Below are 23,736 nucleotides of genomic sequence, written 5' to 3' on the forward strand. Positions count from 1 at the left end.
CATGGGAAGCCCTATCGATCCACAGGGTAAAAATTCTCTCCCGAGCAAAGTGAACAGGGATCAACTCTCACTCACCACTTTTCGTTTTGTACACAGGAACGCGTGACACTCCAAAGTTTCATTCAACTGGCTCTGAGCAATATATGCAAAGACTTTGTCATGCATTTTATCTGCTGTGCAGTAGGATATCCTGAGAATTGGAGAGAAAAATAAAAAAAAACATGAAAGTCCCTTGAGATTACATTTCAGGTGTAGTCCATGCAACATATTTTGGCCTCTTGAAAGACAACACTCAACCCGGTAATTCCCAAAAGCAGAAAGGGCTTTTCAACCTTTAAGCAAACTTGAAGGTCAAACGGTGCATCTTCCCTACCAGCTCAGGCATTCACCTGTGCTGGGTTGTAAGACATCAAGTCCATTGGAAAGATGAACATCTCAGTTTTCGTTTCAAGACAAGACCCTCTTACTAGCTGAATTCAGCTATGTGGATGAATTCATTGGTCACTTCTGCCAAGAGGGTGCCATCACCATGCTTTTGGTGTCACCTCTGTGACTACTGCTACTATTTAGCATTTCTATAGCGCTACAAAGGGTATGCAATGCTGCACAAACATAGAAGAAAGACAGTCCCTGCTCAAAGAGCTTACAATCTAATAGACAAAAAATAAAGCAAGCAAATCAATTAATGTGTAGAGGAAAGAGGAGAGGAGGGTAGGTGGAGGTTACAAGTCAAAAGCAATGTTAAAGAGGTGGGTTTTCAATCTAGATTTAAAGATGGTCAAGGATGGGGCAAGACGTAGGGGCTCAGGAAGTTTATTCCAGGCATAGGGTGTAGCGAGACAAGCCCTGGGTGAGTGGAACCTTCAACACAGCACTATGAAATCTTGTTTTTCATACTGGAGCAGATTTAGACAGCAAACAGGATGAATAAAATTGTTTTGAGCCTGCTCTGACCATCTACAAGCTATAAGTTAGCACAAAGCTGCATGCCCTGCTTTGTTTCCCTTAAGGAAATAAAAAAAAACAACAACCCTGCAGTCTCGTACAGTGGCATCAATTTGTTGCCATAGAAACAATTGTGATGCATTCTGAAATATACATTATAGCGCATTGTGACTTCACTACAAGGTAAAGAGAGAAGGAGGAAATGCAGACAAACGTGTGACTGATCTACATGTGGGTTACAGGACTTCTGGTGCATGGCGTCTTGCAGTTGCTTCGGGGCTGGGTTGTAGGGTTAACCTTAAACATACCATAGGCACCAATATTTCAAGATAATTGGTGGTGGTGGGCAAACAATACAAAAAAAAAATGGGAACTTGTTTACTCTTTCTAAAAAAAACACGAGGACTAGACAGCACCCAACAAAAGTAGTAAATTTAAAATAAATCAAGAGGAAGTTTGTAGTAACAGCAGTTAGCTTAGCAGGGTTTGAGAAAAATGTTTGGACAAGTTCCTAAGTCCATAATTCATTAAGATAGACTTGGGGGGGGTGGGGGGGGATCCACTGCTTATTCCTGGATAAGCTGCCTAAAAGGCTGTTTTAATTTTGACAGGTACTTTTTGACCTGGATTGGCCACCGTTGGCAACTGGATACTGGGCCTTCAGTTTGTCTCAGTATGGCAGTAATTTATGCCAAAATAGTGTCAAGTGTTCAGCATATGCACAGTTCTTATGACGTACAATAAAGTAAGTTTTTCAGTAGGAAAGAAAAGCCTCAGTATTACACAGATAAAAATATATATTTAGCCTGGTTGACTTCCATCACTGACTAAAAACCTTCCACCATCCATTTTAATAACTTTTCATATGATTCTTCATATATAATGAAGGGTCCAAATCACAGTGCTGCCTCAGGGGTCAGTGCAAACACAACTTGACCGAAGAGCACAGAGCAGAACTGTACGTGTCCCCCCCCCCCCCCCCCCCCGAGGCAGGGCTGTGATATTGTGATACTGTGAAATGCCAATACTGGCCGACATCTAGGACCCTTCATCTGCTTAAAAGTGAAAGAGAAGATGCTTTTTATATATAAAGAAAATACTAGGAAAAAAAGTCATATGAAAAGTTAAAACGGTAGGGGGGGGAAATGTTTGTATGTTAATTTTCAGTTTCTCTGTATAATGGAATGATGGTAATGCTTGGGGAGACTTGTGCTCCTGGTTGTAGTGGAGTTTCAATAAAAATTTACAAATTAAAAAAAAAAAAAAAAAAGTTAAAACGGATGGTGGAAGGTTTTTTTTTTAAAGTTAGTGATGGTAAATCAACCAGGCTAAATATATTTTTGTGTTAGTCAGCATATAAAATTACAATAAATAATTGCACATTTAAGAGAGGGTGATGAACGCTTGGAATGCCCTCCCGCGGGAGGTGGTGGAGATGAAAACGGTAACGGAATTCAAACATGCGTGGGATAGGCATAAAGGAATCCTGTGCAGAAGGAATGGATCCTCAGAAGCTTAGCTGAAATTGGGTGGCGGGGGGAAGAGGGGTTGGCGGTTGAGAGGCTAGGATAGGGGAGGGCAGACTTATACGGGGTCTGTGCCGGAGCCGGTGATGGGAGGCGGGAAATACTGCTGGGCAGACTTATACGGTCTGTGCCCTGAAAAAGACAGGTACAAATCAAGGTAAGGTATACACATACGAGTTTATCGTGGGCAGACTAGATGGACCGTGCAGGTCTGTTTCTGCCGTCATCTACTATGTTACTATGTGGTGATTGTTAAGTCTATCATAATAGTATAGAATAATATTGACTGTTTAAAGATTGTTTGCTATATTAGGTCATTTTTAAAAAGCATAAGAGATGAAATATTAGCTTCCCGTGTTATATAAATATTTTTTTTGCCTGTTAATAACCAGAACTATGTATATGATTTTTTGCCTGTTAATAACCAGAACTATGTATATGATGAACACTTGATTAGTGAAGTTTTGGGGGTTTTGGTATATGTTTACTTCACTCCTCTTAAAGTTAGCGCTTATTTTATGTACATTAGTACATACAGAGCTGGCTTTGCTCTGCTTCCTTTTCCACTGGTTGTGCCTCGAGGAACTCTGCCCGCTGTACTGCTTTGGCAAGTGTTCTTTCATCTCTCAGTACTTATTCCTGTTTAGATTACATGTATGTCATTTCTCCATAGTACTGAGGAGACAGTGTTCAGCACCTAAAAGATCAAGGCAGTGGCGTAGGAAGGGCGGGGCGGTCCGCCCGGGTGCACGCTGCTGGAGAGTGCAGAGAGCAGCCTGTTGCCGGGCAGAGGGATCAGGGAGTCAGCGGAGCCGACAGGCGTGCGGCTGCTCTCTGCACCCTCCAGCAGCCAAGCATGCACTGGGGGGGGGGGGGGGGGTGCGCAGCGGCAATCCGCCCCGGCTGGCAGCCGACCTAAGATCGCCACTGGATCAAGGTCATACAAAAAAAAATGCATAGAAGAGAAGCAGGACACCAAATAAATATCAACTTCCAAAAAAGTGGATTTTGCATGGAAAACAGCATCACAAGAGTCAAATTTCCAGAAGTTTGCACCATTTTGCAAGCAAAGCCCACTTTCACTAAATGATTTTGCAAAAGCCACCTCCAGAAGTAGCAAATCTTCACTAATAGCCTGCTACAAATGCTTAAGTCTAAGTTTATTCAAGGATTTTGCAAAATATAAAGGAAAAACAAGAAAAAATGAGCTTGGACATTGTGATGCACATTACATATAAAATATAGTCAGGCAGTATCTTGAACAAAAGATACAGGAGACCATTTATCGGTGAATTTATGTATCTTATTGGATTTCTTTGCTAGATATTCTATTCTGCCACAAATTTAAAATAAGCTTTAAAGCAAGAGATAGCAAAGAATCCAGCAGAGAGTACAAAAGTCTTGCCAAACTGGAAAAGACCAAAGGTCCATCAAGCCCAGCATCCTGTTTCCAACAGTGGCCAATCCAGGTCACAGATACCCAGCAAGATCCCAAAACAGTACAAAACATTTTATACTGCTTATCCGAGAAATAGTGGATTTTCCCCAAGTCCATTTAATAACGGTCTACGGACTTTTCCTTTAGGAAGCCGTCCAAACCTTTTTTAAACTCCGCAAGGCTAACCACCTTTACCACATTCTCTGGCAACGAATTCCAGAGATTAATTACACATTGAATAAGAAAAAAATTTTCTGATTAATTTTAAAATTTACTGCATTGTAGCTTCATTGCATGCCCTCTAGTCCTAGTACTTTTGGAAAGCGTAAACAGACGCTTCACATCTACCCGTTCAGCTCCACTCATTTTATAGACCTATCATATCTCCCCTCAACCGCCTTTTCTCCAAGCTGAAGAGCCCTAGCTGCTTTAGCCTTTCCTCATAGGGAAGTTGTCCCATCCCCTTTATCATTTTCGTCGCCCTTCTCTGCACCTTTTCTAATTCCACTATATCTTTTTTGAGATGCGGCGACCAGAATCGAACACAATATTCGAGGTGCGGTCGCACCATGGAGCGATACAAAGGCATTATAACATCCTCATTTTTGTTTTCCATTCCTTTCCTAATACCTAACACTATTTGCTTTCTTAGCCACAGCAGCACACTGAGCAGAAGGTTTCAACGTATCAACGACAACACCTAGATCAAGTGTACAGCGCTGCGTATGTCTAGTAGCACCTTAGAAATGATAAGTAGTAGTAGATCCCTTTCTTGGTCCGTGACTCCTAATGTGGAACCTTGCATGACGTAGCTATAATTCGGGTTCCTCTTTCCCACGTGCATCACTTTGCACTTGCTCACATTAAACGTCATCTGCCATTTAGACGCCCAGTCTCCCAGTCTCGTAAGGTCCTCTTGTAATTTTTCACAATCCTCCCGCGATTTAACGACTTTGAATAACTTTGTGTCATCAGCAAATTTAATTACCCCACTATCTACCCTTCTCCATCGATAATACCGACCATTTAACCCTACTCTATCTTTTAACCAGTTTTTAATCCATAATAGAACACTACCTCCTATCCCATGACTTTTCAATTTCCTCTGGAGTCTCATGAGGTATTTTGTCAAACGCCTTCTGAAAATCCAGATACACACTATCAACCGGCTCACCTTTATCCACATGTTTGCTCACCCCTTCAAAGAAATGTCAGATTGGTGAGGCAAGATTTCCTTTCACTAAATCCATGTTGACTGTCAATCCATACTTTTGAATATGCTCTGTAATTTTGTTCTTAATAATCTCTACCATTTTGCCCGGTACCAACGTCAGACTCACCAGTCTATAAATTTCCCGGATCTCCTCTGGAACCTTTTTTAAAAGTCGGCGTTACATTGGCCACCCTAATTTTAAAGGATAAATTACATATTTCTAATAGCTCTGCAAGCTCATTTTTCAGTTCTATCAGTACTCTGGGATGAATACCATCCGGTCCAGGAGATTTGCTACTCTTCAGTTTGTAGAACTGCCCCATTACATCCTCCAGGTTTACAGAGAATTCATTAAGTTTCTCCGACTCGTCAGCTTCGAATACCATTTCCGGCACCAGTATCCCACCCAAATCTTCCTCGGTGAAGATAATTCAGATTGTGTTAGCAAATCTTGAAAAAAAAAGATATTTAAACTGTAAACCACTTTATAAGAAGGATTTTAAGAATGGTATCCCAGATTGAGGACCAATACGTCTGAAGGTGAAGACATTTTGTTTCAGGGAACCCAGATGTTTAAATCCCAGTGGTGTACCTAGCACCAGGGGCGTAGCCAGACACCCAATTTTGGGTGGGCCTGGGCCCAAGATGGGTGGGCAGAAGAACTCTGCCTTGTCCTACAAGTGATTTGGTCTCTCCCTCTCTCGCCTGCATACCATATGGTCTCTCAAACATCCCCTCTCCCTCGCAAACCCACTTAAATAGCAGATTTTCACCGGCAGCAAGCAGCAACTAATACACACTGCTCATGTTGGCCCCACAGCCTTTCCTCTGATGTAACTTCCTGTTTCCGCAAAGGCGAGAATACAGAGGGAAGACTGTAGGGCCGGTGCAAGCAGTATGTATCAGTCACTGCTTGCTGCAGACAAAGATCTACTATTTATAAAGTATGCAGGAGAGACAGTTGTTGGGAGTTTTCGACTGGTGGGGCTTGGGGATCTCTGCCAGCCACATCATAGGTGTGCTGCTACTGGGTGGGCCTGGGCCCACCCAAGCCCACCCTTGGCTACGCCACTGCCTAGCACCCCTCTCCATCGCTCCTTCCTCCAAGCAGTAAGGGTACACACTGAGCAAAGGGCTGCAGTTTACATGCTTGCGGCTGTCTTGCTCTGCCAGTCTCCTGCCCAAGGATAAAAAGTTGGGCATCCAGTCATAACAACCCTGACAAAATAGCCTTGTAACAAAATAACCCTCGACATTTCACTCCCTAACAAAATGGCTCCTCTCACAAAACAACCCTTGACAAAAATCAGCCCCTTATCACAAAAAATATATATATAATAAACTACAAGTGAAATCTTCACTGATAAAAGGTTCCTACCAGCAACGCATTGTATAAAGCAGATATAAATAAACAAAATTCTATAGCTACCAACTGGTATTCGTGATCTGTTCTGCTGTTTTAGGAAACTATTCTTCCATCAACATAATAATTTAAAAACAAAACAATATTGTCATCATTTTTCTAGTCTTACCAACTGTATCCTGTTTGGCAAGGTAAGATTATTAGGAAAAAAATGCAGTGCTATATTCTGGGCAGCCTGATCGAGCCCTTTTGTCAGGGGGCTAATTTGTCTAGGGCTACCGTATTTTTCGGACTATAAGACGCACTTTTTTTCCCCCCAAATTTGGGAGGAAAATGGGGGGTGCGTCTTATAGTCTGAAGGTAGAGATTTCCCTCCCTCCGAGTTCGGGATCGCCCGCCCTCCGAGTTCGGGATCGCCCTCCCCCCGGCCGTGTCACCACTTCTCCCTACTCACGTCACGCGATCTTCCCTGGTGGTCTAGTGGCGTCGGGGCAGGAAAGATCTCCGTCCTCCTGTATGCTGCCTGACGGTCTCGGCGAGATTCAAAATGGCCGCAGAGACTTCAATTCTCGGCGGCCATTTTGAATCTTGCCGTGACCGTCAGGCAGCATACAGGAGGATGGAGAGCAGCGCGCGCTGGACAGGAAAGAGGGGGCTCTTTCCTGCCCCGACATCACTAGACCACCAGGGAAGATAGAGTGACGTGAGTAGGGAGAAGTGGTGACACGGCCGGGGAGGGCGATCCCGAACTCGGACAAGACGCACCGGAGCACCTAGGTTTTAGAGGAGGGAAAACGGAAAAATTTTTTTTTCCTATTTCCCTCCTCTAAAACCTAGGTGCGTCTTATGGTCCGGTGCGTCTTATAGTCCGAAAAATACGGTATATTGTGGGCAGGCTGTTTTGACAGTGGCTGTTATGTCAGGGCCATTTTGACCAGGTACCAAAAAGTTGATATCAGGAGAGGGTAGGGGACCGGCGGAGCGGACAGCCTCTAGTGCCTGCGTTTACTTTTGATAGGCACCAAAGGTAGCAAACTAGAATGTGTTTAACACAGGAAGCAAAACACGGTAAACGAAAATTCAACACTTACCACCGCTATTGTGATTTGTGTATTTTATCGTCCTCTGCCCTGGATGGCAACGGGTTATACATAATCTAAGTAGCAATAGATGATGCCAGATCAAGGACGTACCTGTATATTGAAACATTTTCTATCAAATCGCTGGTGCCACCGTCATGGAGAACTATTCCTCTGGGTGATACTTTCAGCATAACTTTCTGCAGTTTCTTCCCACTTGCTTTGGCCTTTTAGATAAAAAAAAAAAGTAAAATTAAGACTCTCTCAGACAGCAATATTCTTAACAGCGGCACCCAGATGCACATTACAAAAGCCCAACTGATGATAGGACTTTGGAATCCCTGAAACTCGCCTGCTCTTGAAAAATGATAGTGAAACAGCATCTTCAGTGGCAGGAACGTAGATAGACTCCCCCCACCCAGCTTTGAGGAAACATCAGTTTCCAAATGGGGGTAGTGTGGTATTTAGGACAACAGAACACCCCCCTCAGCCTTCGAAACACCGATAAGGGTCATAAGAACATAAGCATTTCCATACTGGGACAGACTGAAGGTCCATCAAGCCCAGTATCCTGTTTCCAAAAGTGGCCAATCCAGGTCACAAGTACCTGGCAGAAAAACAAATAGCAGCAACATTCCATGTAGAACCCCAAAGAGTAGCAAGATTCCATGCAGAATTTCAAAGTATAGCAACATTCCATGTAGAACCCCAAAGAGTAGCAAGATTCCATGCAGAATTTCAAAGTATAGCAACATTCCATGTAGAACCCCAAAGAGTAGCAAGATTCCATGCAGAATTTCAAAGTATAGCAACATTCCATGTAGAACCCCAAAGAGTAGCAAGATTCCATGCAGAATTTCAAAGTATAGCAACATTCCATGTAGAACCCCAAAGAGTAGCAAGATTCTAGAATTCTAAAGAACAACAAGATTCCATGCAGAATTTCAAAGTATAGCAACATTCCACGTAGAACCCCAAAGAGTAGCAAGATTCTAGAATTCTAGAGAACAACAAGATTCCATGCAGAATTTCAAAGTATAGCAACATTCCACGTAGAACCCCAAAGAGTAGCAAGATTCTAGAATTCTAGAGAACAACAAGATTCCATGCAGAATTTCAAAGTATAGCAACATTCCACGTAGAACCCCAAAGAGTAGCAAGATTCTAGAATTCTAGAGAACAACAAGATTCCATGCAGAATTTCAAAGTATAGCAACATTCCATGTAGAACCCCAAAGAGTAGCAAGATTCCATGCAGAATTTCAAAGTATAGCAACATTCCATGTAGAACCCCAAAGAGTAGCAAGATTCCATGCAGAATTTCAAAGTATAGCAACATTCCATGTAGAACCCCAAAGAGTAGCAAGATTCCATTCAGAATCCTAAGTACATAAGCACATAAGTATTGCCATACTGGGACAGACCGAAGGTCCATCAAGCCCAGCATCCCGTTTCCAACCGTGGCCAATCCAGGTCACAAGTTCCTGGCAAGGCTTTACCCCATTCAGATTAGCTCAAGTTGCACCCGTCAACTGGACATTTTCTATCATGCACTCCTCCCCCAGTGCCGAGATTAAAAAAAAAGTTTAGATTTACATCAACTTAATATTTATTTCCAGTGGTAGTTCAAGGTAAGTTACATTCAGATACAGTAGGTATTTCTCTGTCCCCAGAGAGCTTACACTCTTACTAAAGCTTAGCATGGGCTAAGCACCAAGAAGCCCATCAGCCATTCCCAACCCAGTCCCATCCGGTTTTCAGGATATCCACAATGAATCGTCATGAGTTAGATGTACATGTAATTGAGGCAATGTATACATACATGTCAAGCATATTCATTGTGGATATCCTGAAAACCTGATGGGACTAGGTCCCCAAGGACTGGGCCGGAGTTGGCTGCCATCGATATAAAATGGGCTTCATAACATTTAGTGTGCGCACTAAGCTTTAGTAAAAGGGCCACCAAAACCTGCATCTGGAGCACTGGAGAGTTAAGTGACTTGCTCAAGGCCACAAGGAATGTCAGTGGTTTGACCCTTGGGACTCTGGTTCATAGCCTGCTGCTCTAGTTACAAAAGCTACTCCTTCACTCCTGTACAGTGGCATAGCTACAGGGGGTCACTGGGCCTGGCTCCCCCCAAATTAGCTCTGGGGCCCCTGGTTTGGCTGGTGGGGGGCCCCAACCCCCACCAGCTAGAGTGTTTGTCCCAGGGGCGTAGCCAGACTTTGACAGGAGGGGGGTCCAGAGTCCGAGGTGAGGGGGCATATTTTAGCCCCCCCCCACCCCGCCGCAATCCTCTCGACCCCCCCCCCTGCCCGCCACCAACCCTCTCCCACCATATACCTTTGCTGGCGGGGGACCCCAACCCCTGCCAGCCGAAGTCCTCTTCTTAGCCGCGCAGCATTGACAAATGATCTGATCAAGTTTCTGTGCATGCGTCTGACGTCCAGACACACGCGCAGAAACTTGATCAGACCATTCAGCAAGCAACGCCGCGCGGCCGAGGAGGGGACCTTCGGCTGGCGGGGGTTGGGGTCCCCCACCAGGAAAGGTACGCGACAGCAGCGGGGGAGGGTTGGCGGCAGGGGGGTCCAGGGCCAAATCTACGGGGGCCCAGGCCCCCGTGGCCCCATAGTAGCTACGCCCCTGGTTTGTCCCATGCTGGTCTCGCATTGCCTGGTGCCCTGTCCTGTTTTCAGTCGCTGTGCACGCTCATAACACACATGTAAAACATGCGACTGAAAACAGGACAGGACAGGGCACCAGGCAATGTGAAACTAGCGCGGGACAAACAATTTAGCTGGTGGTAGTGGGGAGCAGAAGCGGGGATGCAGTAGCGACCACAGGAGGGTGGACAAAAATGTGCCCCACCCGTCGAGGTCTGGCTACGCCCCTGCTCCTGTACTAGTGAAAGGGACCATAGCATCCATACATTAAGATCCACCATAGTAACTGGTTAAGACACCCAAATTTCAAGTCCATCTCATGCAACAGCACCAACTTCAGATTCCAGAACCAAAGGCAGCTGAAGTTATACCAATCCCATCCAATTATGTTTACCAAATGTCTGTCCTCTCTGGCTCACGAGCTCTGACAAATGGATCTTCTAGGAATGAAGAAAAAGATACTACCCAGCCCATATACAAATTCTACAGCAGTGCTTCCCAAACCTGTCCTGGAGACCCCTACAGCCGGTCAGTTGGGATTTCAGAACATCCACGAGAAGAATTTGCATTACTGAGCCTCCAGTGTATGCAAACGTATTGTGGATATCCTGAAAACCCAGCTGGCTGCAGGATCTCCCGGACAGGTTTGGGGAAACCCTGCTCTACAGGCAACGGTGCAACAAGCCAGACCCTGTAGCAACCTGCCACTCCTCATGAAAATTACCAAGTTGATAAGCAAGCCGAAGGCTACCCAAAACAGACACTGCCCTTGGTCATTTTCAGAATACCATGAAGGGGAAAAATATAGTTTGATGGTAAATATCAAAAGGAATTATAAGTCCCTTGAGCTCCGAGGGAAACAAGCTCTTCAGTGTGTTACCAGCTATCCAGAGTTTTGTTTTTGTAAAGATAATATGCATCAGAAATCTACATGTACTGCCCCCAGTATATGAAAATCTCATTCATATTAATTACCTGGAAAGCAGTTTGTAAACCTCTCCTTTCTCCTCCCTCCCCCAAGGGCTCAGGCACCCAACTCAAGCTTTAGGCCAGTTGTTTCCAAACCTGATCCTGGAGGTTCAGTATAGCCAATATGAATATTCATGACAGATTCTGCATACAAATCACTCATGAATATTCACTGTGGACATCCTGAAAACCTGGCTGGCTGGCTGGGGTGCCTCCAGGACCAGGTTTAAGCACCACTGCTTTAAGGAGCTGTAAAGCAGAGTTCTCCAGATACCATCGATACTGAAAACCTATGTTTAGCACCTGCCCTAGAAAATGGAAACAGTCCATATTAGAAAGCCATGTAAATAGAAGTGAAAATTAAAGTGAATTTTATTCCATGGTCCAATCACTTTTCATGCATCCTGCAGTTGGGTGCAGTGTCAGAGCGACCAGTCCACGAGTGGAAGTTTAAGAGGAAAACTACCAGAAGACAGGGGAGAGACATAGGATCAGGCTTGGCTTGTTCGTTCCTCACATTACTGCAAGATTTAAACACTGCAGTGTGTGGAATAGACCTTCTGAAAATTTAGAGCCTGTCAAAGCCTGGCCAATTCTGCCTCAGCAGCAAACAGCGGTTAACAGGAACTAACAGCAGAAGGAAGCACAGGGTTGAGAGCTGGAAAAATGATAGCCAGCCTCATAAATGGAGGAACTTTCACACTTCATTTCTGGCATGGAGTCTAGTTCACATCACAGACTACTAGAACATAACATAATAGCCACAGTGGGTCAGACCAATGGTCCATCTAGCCCAGTAGCCTGCTTCCAACTATGGCCAATCCAGGTCACAAGTACATGGCAGAATCCCAGGACAAGCAGTGGCTTCCCCATGTCTGCCTCAATAGCAGACTATGGACTTTTCCTCCAGGAACTTGTCCTTATGGACTTTTCCTCCAGGAACTTGTCCAAATCTTTTTAAAAAAGACAGATGCACATCCTACAGCAATGAGTGAAAAGCTATTTTCTCCTATTTGTTGTAAGATTATTTCCATGTAATTTCATTGAGCATCTCCTGATCTTTGTACTGTTTGAAAGAATGAAAAATAGATTCACTTTTACCTGTTCTACACCACACTGGATTTTGTAGACCCTTATTTTTGAGTAGATTAAGCTTAAAACAAGCTGTAGACAACAGACTAAGTGACTTCTGAATGGCTAAGCAGATGTATTTAGTATTATATTAAAAAAAAAAAAAAGATTTTATCATCCGATCCTTTAGTTCTTGAATACCTTGTGGAAACAGCACCCACAATTTTTTGCTTAGAATGAAAACACTACATGAACTATGAACTACACCCCCCCCCCTTGGGAACTCCTAGTCATCTGAATCACATTCAGAACCAGTTGAGGTAAAAAGGTTTTGGTTCTGCCCCACAACCAACCGGAATTCAATAGGGTTACACTGTTCTGACCCTTCCCTGGGTTGAGGGTGACCGAAACTGGTTTCTTTGGTTTAAGCCAAAACCACAAAGTTTGCTAAAGATCACAGCAAACTTTTTTTTTTTTTTTGGGGGGGGGGGGGGGGGGGGAGAAGAAGAGGACATGGGCAAGAGCAATTGGTCATCACTCTTGCCCCAACTACCCACTAGACCACAGGGTGGGACAGTAAGCCAGAGGTGGGGGGGGGGGGGGGGGGGAGAGAAAGGAACCAGCACAAGTTTGTTTTGGCTGAAAGTGCATTTCAGGCCAGTTTCAGCACCAAAGCTGAAAAAAAAAAAAAAAGTCAGCCTCTACCCTTGGGTTAAGGTCCAAGGACAAAGACAGAAGCGCCCATTGCATAAAATTACAGCAGAAACTCACCGTTGCCACGATTCTTTTCACGGCTGCAGCGGACAGCTCCTCCCCTTTTGGCTGTTCTACTAGGGTCATGCCAAGGTACTTCAGGTTAAAGGCCATGCCCTCCAGCAGCATTTCTCTGGTGTCCGTCCAGTTTTCTGGTAACTCTGGAGAAGTAGGAAAAACATAGCACAAAACAGTATTTTAACTGGCTGGGGAAAAAAAAAAAAAAAAAGGCTAAACTATTTTGGCAGAGTTGAAGCATAAACTGCACTCACATGTATGAAATTAGGTTTCAGGATAGGAACAGCAAACTGCAGAGGAATGACACGCATCCCGAGTGCTAAGCCGACTGTATCTGGTTAAGTCAGGGGATGGCAGAGACTTTTTGGAGTCCGACTGAGGGGAGATATGATAGAGGTCTATAAAATGAGTGGAGTGGAAAGGGTAGATGTGAAGCGTCTTGTTTACTCTTCCAAAAATTACTAGGACTAGGGGGCATTCGATGAAGCTACAAAGTAGAATTTAAAACAAATCTGAGAAAATTGTTTCTTCACTCAACGTGTAATTAAACTCAGAATTCGTTGCCAGAGAATGTGGCAAAGGTGGTTAGCTTAGCAGAGTTTAAAAAAGGTTTGGCTGGCTTCCTAGAGTCCCTACCTATTATTAAATTGGACTTGTGGGAAAATCCACTATTTCTGGGATAAGAAGCAAAATAAAGACCTATCCCCTCTGGTTAGCTTAACCAGTGTAGTAGACCTTAATATAGTTAGCTGTAGAGCAACTGGATAACCATAGTTAAGAATACTCGGAAATCACTTCTATACCGAGCCAGATCTATAGTTTGCATTTTAGAAGCTAAACAGGAGCGTTCTCTTTGCACAAGGTACTTCTGTAGCAATAAGGGTTAAGTTGTTAAAACCTTTCCACAATTTCTAAATATCTTCCAAACTGAAATGTAGAGTTCTTGAAAACTCACATGTCATATGCTTGGAGGGTTTCCAAATTCTCCAAACTGGACTGATCCCAGATTCTTTTTTTTTTGTCAAGTCTCTAAAAACAACTTATGCTCCAGTGCCTCTAATTTACCAGCATGCGTTACTGGTGCACTTCCGTAACACTGGAAAAGTGGTTGGTTGGATCTGTCGTGAATGATTAATGCGAGACGTTATTAGAGAATTATTGTTAAGGGTCAGTGGACAGGAGAAAAGGAGACATGAGAATGTTTTGAGTACCAGGTTAACCAGACAGGGCCAATGCAGAAACCTTGCATTAGAAAAGTGCGCTTAAGCTTTAGGAAGGTTTCCTAAATCGCAACAACAAGTTTTGCTCCCCAACGCAATAACCAAGTAGCAGGCCCCGAGCCTTCCTTCTGAAGCAGCTTCTGTTCATGGGACCACAAAACTGTGTTAGAAGGAAGTCACAACCGATACGAGCCACTGCTTGCCGCCAGCTCAGCACTAAAGGATTTAAAAAGTTACTGGATGGGGGGGGGGGGGGGGGGCTGGTGGAGGTTCCTGTGCTCATCCACTTGGGGGCCCAAGCCCACCCAAAGGTGGGTGCCCGGCTACACCCCTGGTTCCTATATACGAACTGTAAAACAGTTTTGATTGTAACCACAGAAAGGCAGCATATCAAATCCCTCCCCCCCTTCCCCTTCTATCCCATATGTACCTAAATTAGTCCAATGAGGCTATCAAAAGGAACCTAGGCATACACAGGGAAGATATAATTCAAACTGTTCCTGTAATATGAAATGTACAATTTAGACGTTCTAATATTCCACATCTTTGCGACTTGATATGGATCCACTTACATTTAACACCTTTTCCAGTCTGATAGTACTGCAACATGCCTCAAGGCAGTGGAAGGAGGCAAGCATAGTTATATTGTGGAGCCTGGCCATAAAAATCTTAAACACCATAGTGCATACTTCAAAAATAAATAGGACCAGACCAAATATGCACCATGATCTATGCTTGTGCACAACAGAGCAGAGCAGACCCGACACCCCCTCCCCCACACCCAGATGCTCCTGACGCTGACTCTGGGCTTCCTAGACTCCCCAAACGTTTTCTTGTGCCTGGTCCCTTGTTCTCTGGGACCCTAAGGTGGCCCCTTGCAGGAAAAACAGGACCCCCCCCCCCATCTCCCAACATTGGAGGGAGTCTTAGGGGGGCATTCAAGGATATGTCACTTCACCTCAGATGAACCTTTTGCTCCCTGCTGCATCTTTACATCAGACCTCAGCTAGTGTAAAGATTCAGTGTTGAGGGAAATGTGAAAATGTGTTTTAAGTTCCAGTGCAGGTCCTCTCCCCACCCCCCACCCCCAATCTTTCTTCAGTTCTTGCCATGCAATTTGCATGCTCACCGCACCATCCTTCAGTGCAGTTGTTCATACTAGTCTTATTTCCCTGCATTAGCAGTAAGTCCGAGAGGTGGGTTTGCTTTTTCCTTTTCTGCACTAAACAGACTGCAGTTACTGTATCTGCCCCAGTGTCATAGCAAAAAAGAAAGCAGACAGGCAAATAGTCTGCCAAGATCCAGAACAGCCTCACTGGATAAAATTTATTCAAATGTGGATAAATAATTTAAATACCAGCCTACAGGTATCATCTAACTGCCCAACATTGCCATCTCCCCCCTCCCCTTTTGAAGGGCTGTATCAGGGGCTTAAACCAGCAGGAGCAAATGAGTGTATCCCCCCATCTGGTTGATATACAGAGCAATCTGGAGCTGCTCAGCTCAACATCAGGTACAAGCTTAGACTGAGCCCTCCTGGGACAGAGAAATATCCAGTATACCTGACTGTAACTCACCTTGAGCTACTACTGAATAATAATAACAACATTCCATGTAGAACCCCAAAGAATAGCAAGATTCTGGAATCCTAAAGAGTGACAAGATTCCATGCAGAATCTCAGAGTAGCAACTGGAGTGGAGGAGTGGCCTAGTGGTTACAGCACAGGTCTTGCAATGGTTCAAATCCCACTGCTGCTCCTTGTGATCTTGGGCAAGTCACTTAACCCTCCATTGCCTCAGGTACAAACTTAGATTGTGAGCCCTCCTGGGACAGAGAAATATCCAGTGTACCTGAATGTAACTCACCTTGAGCTACGACTGAAAAAGGTGTGAGCAAAATCCAAATAAACTATAAACCACATACTAAGCTGCACGACCAGGCTGATGCTCAGAAGCAAATACGGACGTTAGAGACCATTAGCGCCCTGCATCTGCATGCTAAACTGGGTTGCCACTATTCCTCCCCAATGCTCAGTGGGCAGCGCGCCAAAGAAACCCTATGCTGGCGTTAGATTTGCCAGGGCATTGGGGAGACCCTTCAGCATGCATTTGCATGCACCTCCAGGACCCCTACATGTAAGGCCCTGGAGGTCCAGTGGACATCCCAGACCCCTCATCCACCAATGACCCACCCCACCAAAAACAAAGGCCTGGAGGTCCCCCAAGATCCCTCACTCCCCCCCCCCCCCCAGCACATAACCCACTGCCCACCCACTGAAGATACCCTAGTGGTCCAGTGGGACCCTCGATGTGACCCCCTTCCCTTCATACCTTAAAGGGTTAGGGAGCGCTAGTCCTTCCTACCCCCTCAAGATGGCGGCACCCTGCCCAGTGCATCCTGAGATGCACTGGGCAGGGCTTAACCATATAAGCCCTTTAAGGTATGAGGGGAGGGGTCCTGCAGGACCACCACGATATCTTTGGTAGCTGGGGATATGTGATTGGAGGGCTCTGGGGGTCCAGAGCTTTAGGTTTGACAGGTCTACGAGAGAAGGAAAAACAAAAAAAACCAAAATAGACCTGGTCAAATCTTCTGCGGGAAGTTTGTGCCAGGGTCTGGGGGGGTCCACTGGACCTCCAGGGTTTATAGTTGGACAGGTCCAGGAGAAAGCAGCTCAGACCTGGTCAAACCTCTTCTATGGTAATACTTGCCCAGGCACAATCCTCCTGCAGAAGCGTCCTAAGATCAACGCTAATAATGTATCTATATTTGCATGTAATTCGTGTTGCTCATAAGGGTGGTCTTCCCCCACACTGTTCCAGCGGTAATTTTACAGTGCTGTCCAGAACAGCGTGGGGAAACTGACCATTGGCACTTAAGGCTTTGCATCTGACCACCTCCCTCAGGGGCGTAGCCAGACTACAGATTTTGGGTGGGCACCAAGTGTTCTCCCCCCCCCCCCCCAAAAAAAAAAAAAACTCTCAGCAGGTGGGAAAACGCTTCTTTCCACCTTTTCAGTCTGCAGCAGGCATGTGCAGGTGCTGGTATCATGGAGAGTACTGTTTTCGTTACCATCAAGGGAAAGTCTTCAGCTGGCTGAGCTTGGGATCCCCACCAACTACCACCAAACGTGTGCTACTGTTGGGTGGGCCTGAGCCCTAAGTTGGTGGGCCCTGGCCCACCTGTGGCTATGCCACTGCCTTTCCTCAAGGAACAAAACGTCGCTAGAGACATACGATTAAAACTTTGCTTATGCACAGTCATGACACTCAAAGTCCTGCACAGAGTGAACCAGCAAAATGGAAGGACAGAGTAAACCTCAGAGTCAGTAGAAACAGGCAAACAGTAAGACGGGTGAGCCAATAAAACCACATTTCAAAATCTATTGTTTGTGTGATTGGGTGGGAAGGCTCAAATCCACCTTGACCTCTGCCTGTTTCTGCCAAGTACTGCAACATTAACGAAGATCCCAGACACTGCACAACAGTGACCCCCACTGGCCAGCTGAGGGGCAAAGATCAGTTATCACCTATGTACCAGCTGCAAAAGGAGGGTGATATGAAGGGAACAGTAGTTTTAAAACGAAAACCATGGCGTTAACTATTTCGAGCAGATAGCTGGGCTTCCATGTAGATTATTTGAGTCCAATTCCCATGAAACATTCTTCCCCAGCTGGCCAGAGCTAGGATGCTGTGAAAGCAATACCCAGAACCCAGGTATGTGGAGGGGGGGGGGGAGGGGGGATTCCCAGCTATCCTTCAGTGGTGGCAATGACACCACCTGTTAGCCACATATACTAGGATCTGGAAGATCTGTAGACCACAGACTATCACAGGTTGATAACTAATGATTGGGGGTGGGGGGGGGGAGGGGGAAACCTGACCAGCTGTGAAAGAAAGCAAAAGGCCATTATGTCATACTTTTTTTCATCCATAAGTACATAAGTATTGCCATCAAGCCCAGTATTCTGTTTCCAACAGTGGCCAATCCAGGTTACAAATACCTGGCAAGATCCCAAAAAAGTACAAAACATTTTATGCTGCTTATCCCAGAAATAGTGGATTTTCCCCCAAGTCCAATTTAATAATGGTCTAGGGACTTTTCCTCTAGGAAGCCATCCAAACCTTTTTTTAAACTCTGCTAAGCTAACCACCTTTACCACACTCTCTGGCAACGAATTCCAGAGTTTAATTACATGTTGAGTGAAGAAAAATTTCCTATGATTCATTTTAAATTTACCACTCTGTAGTTGTCGCATGCTCCCTAGTCCTAGTATTTTTGCAAAGCGTAAACAGACGCTTCACGTCTACCCGTTCAACTCCACTCATTCTTTTATAGACCTCTGTCATATCTTCTCCAAGCTGAAGAGCCCTAGCCGTTTTAGCCTTTCCTCATAGGGAAGTCGTCCCATCCCCCTTATTTTCGTCGCCCTTCTCTGCACCTTTTCTAATTCCACTATAGCTTCTTTGAGATGCGGCGACCAGAATTGAACACAATATTCAAAGTGCGGTCACACCATGGAGCGATACAAAGACATTATAACATCCTCATTTTTGTTTTCCATTCCTTTCCTAATAATACCTAACATTCTATTTGCTTTCTTAGCCGCAGCAGCACACTCGGAGCAGAAGGTTTCAACGTATCATCAATGACGGCACGTCATGTGGTGCCATCTTCCTGATTTGCTAAAATTGAGCAGACATCCCCCCAAGCCCCCCCCCCCCAACACACACACATGTATGGCTAACCAGAGCAATGAGAACAGGTGAAGTGCAGTTTTTAAGGGGGGAGGGGATGAGGAAGAGAACAGTTCAGATATTCCAATAATAAATGTGAATAGGAGATAAACAAAATTAAACACTGAACAATCCACAAATCAAAATGTGCTTAATGGGTGAAATGCCAGACGATCATCTGCTTTAGAGGAAGCAGTAGGGTTCATTATGTTGCCACCCTCAGTGTTTTCATTACAAACCTCATTTGAAGGCCGATAACTGGACCATGGCATTTGGCTCAAGGCTACGTGCTCTGTATAAAACAGATTTCCATCCTTGACTGAAAAGCATTCAACTTGTTTTGCATTTCAAAAAGGTGTTCTGAAAGTTTATAAACGCCTCTAAACTTGAAACATAACCTGGCCAAGATCAGAGGGCTCACAGGAGACTCCCATAGGTTAATGATAGAGCTGGATCCAATCAGGTTTTCAAGACACCCACAGTGAATATGCATGAAACTTACCTGGTTCTTGAAAACCTGACTGGCTGGGCAAGTGACCGAATGACATGGGGACAAAATTTGTCCCCGTCCCTTCTCCGTGGGTTCTGTCTCCATCCCCACCCCATTCCTGTGGACTCTGTTTTCATCTGCAGAAGCCTCAAACACGTATGATTTTATATTTAAATCTTAGAAGTATAAAAAGGAATACGCTGTGCAACTGTTGTGTATAAATTACAAATAGAAAACAATGAGCAGCTAAAATAACCCTCCCGCCACCACCACCCTCTACCCTTCCAACCCCAACAATAGCTGACTTACTACCAGTGGCGTAGCAAGGGTGGGGCGGTCCGCCCCGGGTGTCAATGGGTGGGGGGGGTGCATCCGTCCACCCCCCCCCCCGGCACAGCGCCTTCCCCCCGACACGGTCCCCACCTGTCTACGAGCTCCATCCATCTGCAGCACTGCTGTAAAAATCGCTTCGTCGGCCCTTCCCTCACTCACTCTGTCCCGCCCTTGAGGAAATAGGAAGTTACGTCAGAGGGCGGAACACAGTGAGTGAGGGAAGGGCCAACGAAGCGATTTTTACAGCAGCGCTGCAGATGGATGGAGCTCGTAGACAGGTGGGGACCGCGTCGGGGGGTGGCGCTATGCGGGTGGGGGGGGGGTGTCCAGCTGCGATCCGCCCCCGCTACGCCACTGCTTACTACCCCAAGGAATCCTAATCCACCCTGTTAAATTGTCCAAGGGTACAAAATACAACCCATTCTGTATGCCCTAAAAGGGGAGGTTTTTTAAAAAAAAATCTGTGGATGAATAAGAAGTCATGAACAATCTCAGGATTCAGTCTAGCTCTCCTGTCTTCCACAGTCCCTCCTGCAATAGACGATGTCTTCTTAGAAGCAGGATGCACAGGACCCCCCCCCCCCCATGCAAATTTTGCTAGCTGTGGCCAGCATGTTTTGCTGGTTTTTCCAAAAAAATAAAAACATTGTCTGCATCAAACAGTCCAGTTCGTTAACAGGCTTCAAAGTAGAATGACACGGGGACAAAAGTTGTCCCTGTACTCACGGGCTCTGTCCCCATCCCCACCCCGTGTCTCTCTACCGATCGGGTTGAGAACCCCAGTCCCAAGATAATAGGGTTAATACTGTGCCAACGCCTTTGTCCTTCACTTCCAGTCAGAGGGCAGTTTAAAGGTCAAGTTTTCAGGCTAAACCTAAGGAATCCTGCATATCTACTACCTCCCATTTGTTCATGTATATTCCTCAGGGTTATTCTGAACACTAAACCCATTATTGGCCCATGAGGACAAAGAAAACCCAAGGCTCTAATACAAGAGAACATCACAGCCATTAGAGTTCTTAATGAAACAACCTGCCTGAACTTTAAACCAATGAAGGAGCACAGTGGAGTGGAGGAGTGGCCTAGTGGTTAGGGTGGTGGACTTTGGTCCTGGGGAACTGAGGAACTGAGTTCGAGTCCCACTTCAGGCACAGGCAGCTCCTTGTGACTCTGGGCAAGTCACTTAACCCTCCATTGCCCCATGTAAGCTGCATTGAGCCTGCCATGAGTGGGAAAGCGCAGGCTACAAATGTAACAAAAATAAAATAGATACTATTGGAGATTCTACATGGAATGTTGCTACTATTGGAGATTCTACATGGAATGTTGCTATTCCACTAGCAACATTCCATGTAGAAGGCTGCGCAGGCTTCTGTTTCTGTGCACAGGCAGCTCCTTGTGACTCTGGGCAAGTCACTTAACCCTCCATTGCCCCATGTAAGCTGCATTGAGCCTGCCATGAGTGGGAAAGCGCAGGCTACAAATGTAACAAAAATAAAATAGATACTATTGGAGATTCTACATGGAATGTTGCTACTATTGGAGATTCTACATGGAATGTTGCTAGCAACATTCTATGTAGAAGGCTGCCCAGGCTTCTGTTTCTGTGAGTCGGACGTCCGGCACGTACGTGCAGGACATCAGACTCACAGAAGCAGAAGCCTGCGCAGCCACATTGGTGATCTGCAAGGGCCGACTTCTACATGGAATGTTGCTAGTGGAATAGCAACATTCCATGTAGAATCTCAAATAGTAGCAACAGTGGAGGAGTAGCCTAGTGGTTAGGGTGGTGGACTTTGGTCCTGGGGAACTAAGGAACTGAGTTAAATTCCCACTTGAGGCACAGGCAGCTCCTTGTGACTCTGGGCAAGTCACTTAACCCTCCATTGCCCCATGTAAGCTGCATTGAGCCTGCCATGAGTGGGAAAGCGCGGGGTACAAATGTAAAGAAAAAATGACCAGCAGGAAAAAAAATATTGGTCTGAATAGGCAGAGTAGATAGATTGTACAACTAAACTCTCTGCTCCAGTCCCATGCTGTCTCCACCTTCTGAAGCAGAGCTTCTCAACCCTCTCCTGAAGGTAGACCTACCCCGAGCCATGTGTCCAACACCTGTTGAATGCAAATCTAAATATTCTTGTACAGGCTCTACATTGCTGGGTTTTTTTTATTATTAAAAGACTGATCAATTATGAAAGATTTGCATATAATGGAGGCAATGTATGCAAAATCAAAGTTCATGCATATTATGCATATCCTAAAAACCCGACTGGCAAAGGGATAGTCCAGAACTGGACTTAGGAAACACTGTTCTGTGGGTTTCACAGAGGAGAACACGGAAGTAAATACATGACCAAGAACCAGCCCAACAGGGATGGGCTATTCTAATTGGGAATACATGTAGAATATTTTCAGAATTTCCAACCATTTTGTAAGAAGGGAAAGCGTGGCCTATGAAAAATTGAAACACAGTGGTTAGGGAAATTTAAGTACCGTATTTTTCGGACTATAAGACGCACTTAGGTTTTAGAGGAGGGAAATAGGAAAAAAAATCCCTCCTCTAAAACCTAGGTGCTCCGGTGCGTCTTGTCCGAGTTCGGGATCGCCCTCCCCTACTCACGTCAGCGATGTTCCCTGGTGGTCTAGTGACGTCGGGGCAGGAAAGAGCCCCCTCTTTCCTGCCCAGCGCGCTGCTCTCTGTCCTCCTGTATGCTGCCTGACGGTCTCGGCGAGACTCTCGGTGGCCATTTTGAATCTCGCCGAGACTGTCAGGCAGCATACAGGAGGACGGAGAGCAGCGCGCTGGGCAGGAAAGAGGGGGCTCTTTCCTGCCCTGACGTCACTAGACCACCAGGGAACATCGCTGACGTGAGTAGGGGAGGGCGATTCCCGAACTCGGGGGGGGGGGAGGGCGATCCGGAATCGCTACCTTCGGACTATAAGACGCACCCCCCCATTTTCCTCCCAAATTTTTGGGGAAAAAAGTGCGTCTTATAATCCGAAAAATACGGTACATAAGCATTGCCACACCAAGGGTCCATCAAGCCCAGCATCCTGTTTCCAACAGTGGCCAATCCAGGTCACAAATATCTGGCAAGATCCCGAAAAAGTTCAATACAGTTTATGCTACTTATCCCAGAAATAAGCAGTGGATTTTCCCCAAGTCAATTTAATAATGGTCTATGGACTTTTCCTTTTTTTATAAACCCCGCTAACTGCCCCCAACACATTCTCTGGCAATGAATTCCTAAGTAATTACATGTTGTGAAGAAAAATTTTCTCCGATTCGTATTAAATTTACTACTTTGTAGCTTCATTGCATGTCCCCTAGTCCTAGTATTTTTGGAACGAGTAAATAAAGGATTCATGTCTACCTGTTCCACTCCACTCATTATTTTATAGACCTCTATCATCTCTCCCCTCAGCCATCTTTTCTCCAAGCTGAAGAGTCCTAGACGCTTCATGCTTTCCTCAGTGTTTTTGATGATCCCTACCTTTTTTTTATGGGGAGGGGGAGTGGCAGGACAGGACTATCTCTGTAACCCCCAGTTCATGCAGGCCCACCTTCCAGTTTTCTCCATTTCCTCTATACCACGAAACGTGGGCCACTATTTTTAGAAAGTTATTTTGCCCCAGACACTAAACCCTCATGTATAATATGACATGCCAGAACTGCATGATTTGCACAGCCAGAAGCACTGGAGTCAGCCTGGGGCTTTGCTCACTGACCCTCTCCCCCGTACATACACCCACTAAAGGGAGACCTGGTTCCCCCAGCCCATTTTGTGTGTATTGGCAAAATACTTAGGATATCTGGCTGTGATTTAAAGAGGAGTTATGTATCTGGGCTTGGGGCCAAGATGTGACCTTGTGGCATTTTAACTGCCGGCAATGTATTTAAGCATTGAGACCGT

The 23,736-nt window shown here is 45.4% G+C and overlaps 1 protein-coding gene across 1 annotated transcript in view; it reads right to left on the reverse strand.

Annotated features, from left to right (window-relative positions):
• Window positions 1-23,736, reverse strand: part of LDLRAP1 (low density lipoprotein receptor adaptor protein 1) — an 87,040-nt gene that overhangs the window by 39,901 nt on the left and 23,403 nt on the right. Inside the window, exons 2-4 of the mRNA XM_030219485.1 lie at window positions 13,043-13,185; window positions 7,679-7,791; window positions 76-190 (exon numbers count right to left, since the gene is read on the reverse strand). Coding sequence (XP_030075345.1) covers window positions 76-190; window positions 7,679-7,791; window positions 13,043-13,185 — 371 coding nt within the window. The remainder of the gene's footprint in view (window positions 1-75; window positions 191-7,678; window positions 7,792-13,042; window positions 13,186-23,736) is intronic.

The sequence above is a fragment of the Microcaecilia unicolor genome, chromosome 11, assembly GCF_901765095.1.
Source record: "Microcaecilia unicolor chromosome 11, aMicUni1.1, whole genome shotgun sequence".
Taxonomy (NCBI): Eukaryota; Metazoa; Chordata; class Amphibia; order Gymnophiona; family Siphonopidae; genus Microcaecilia; species Microcaecilia unicolor.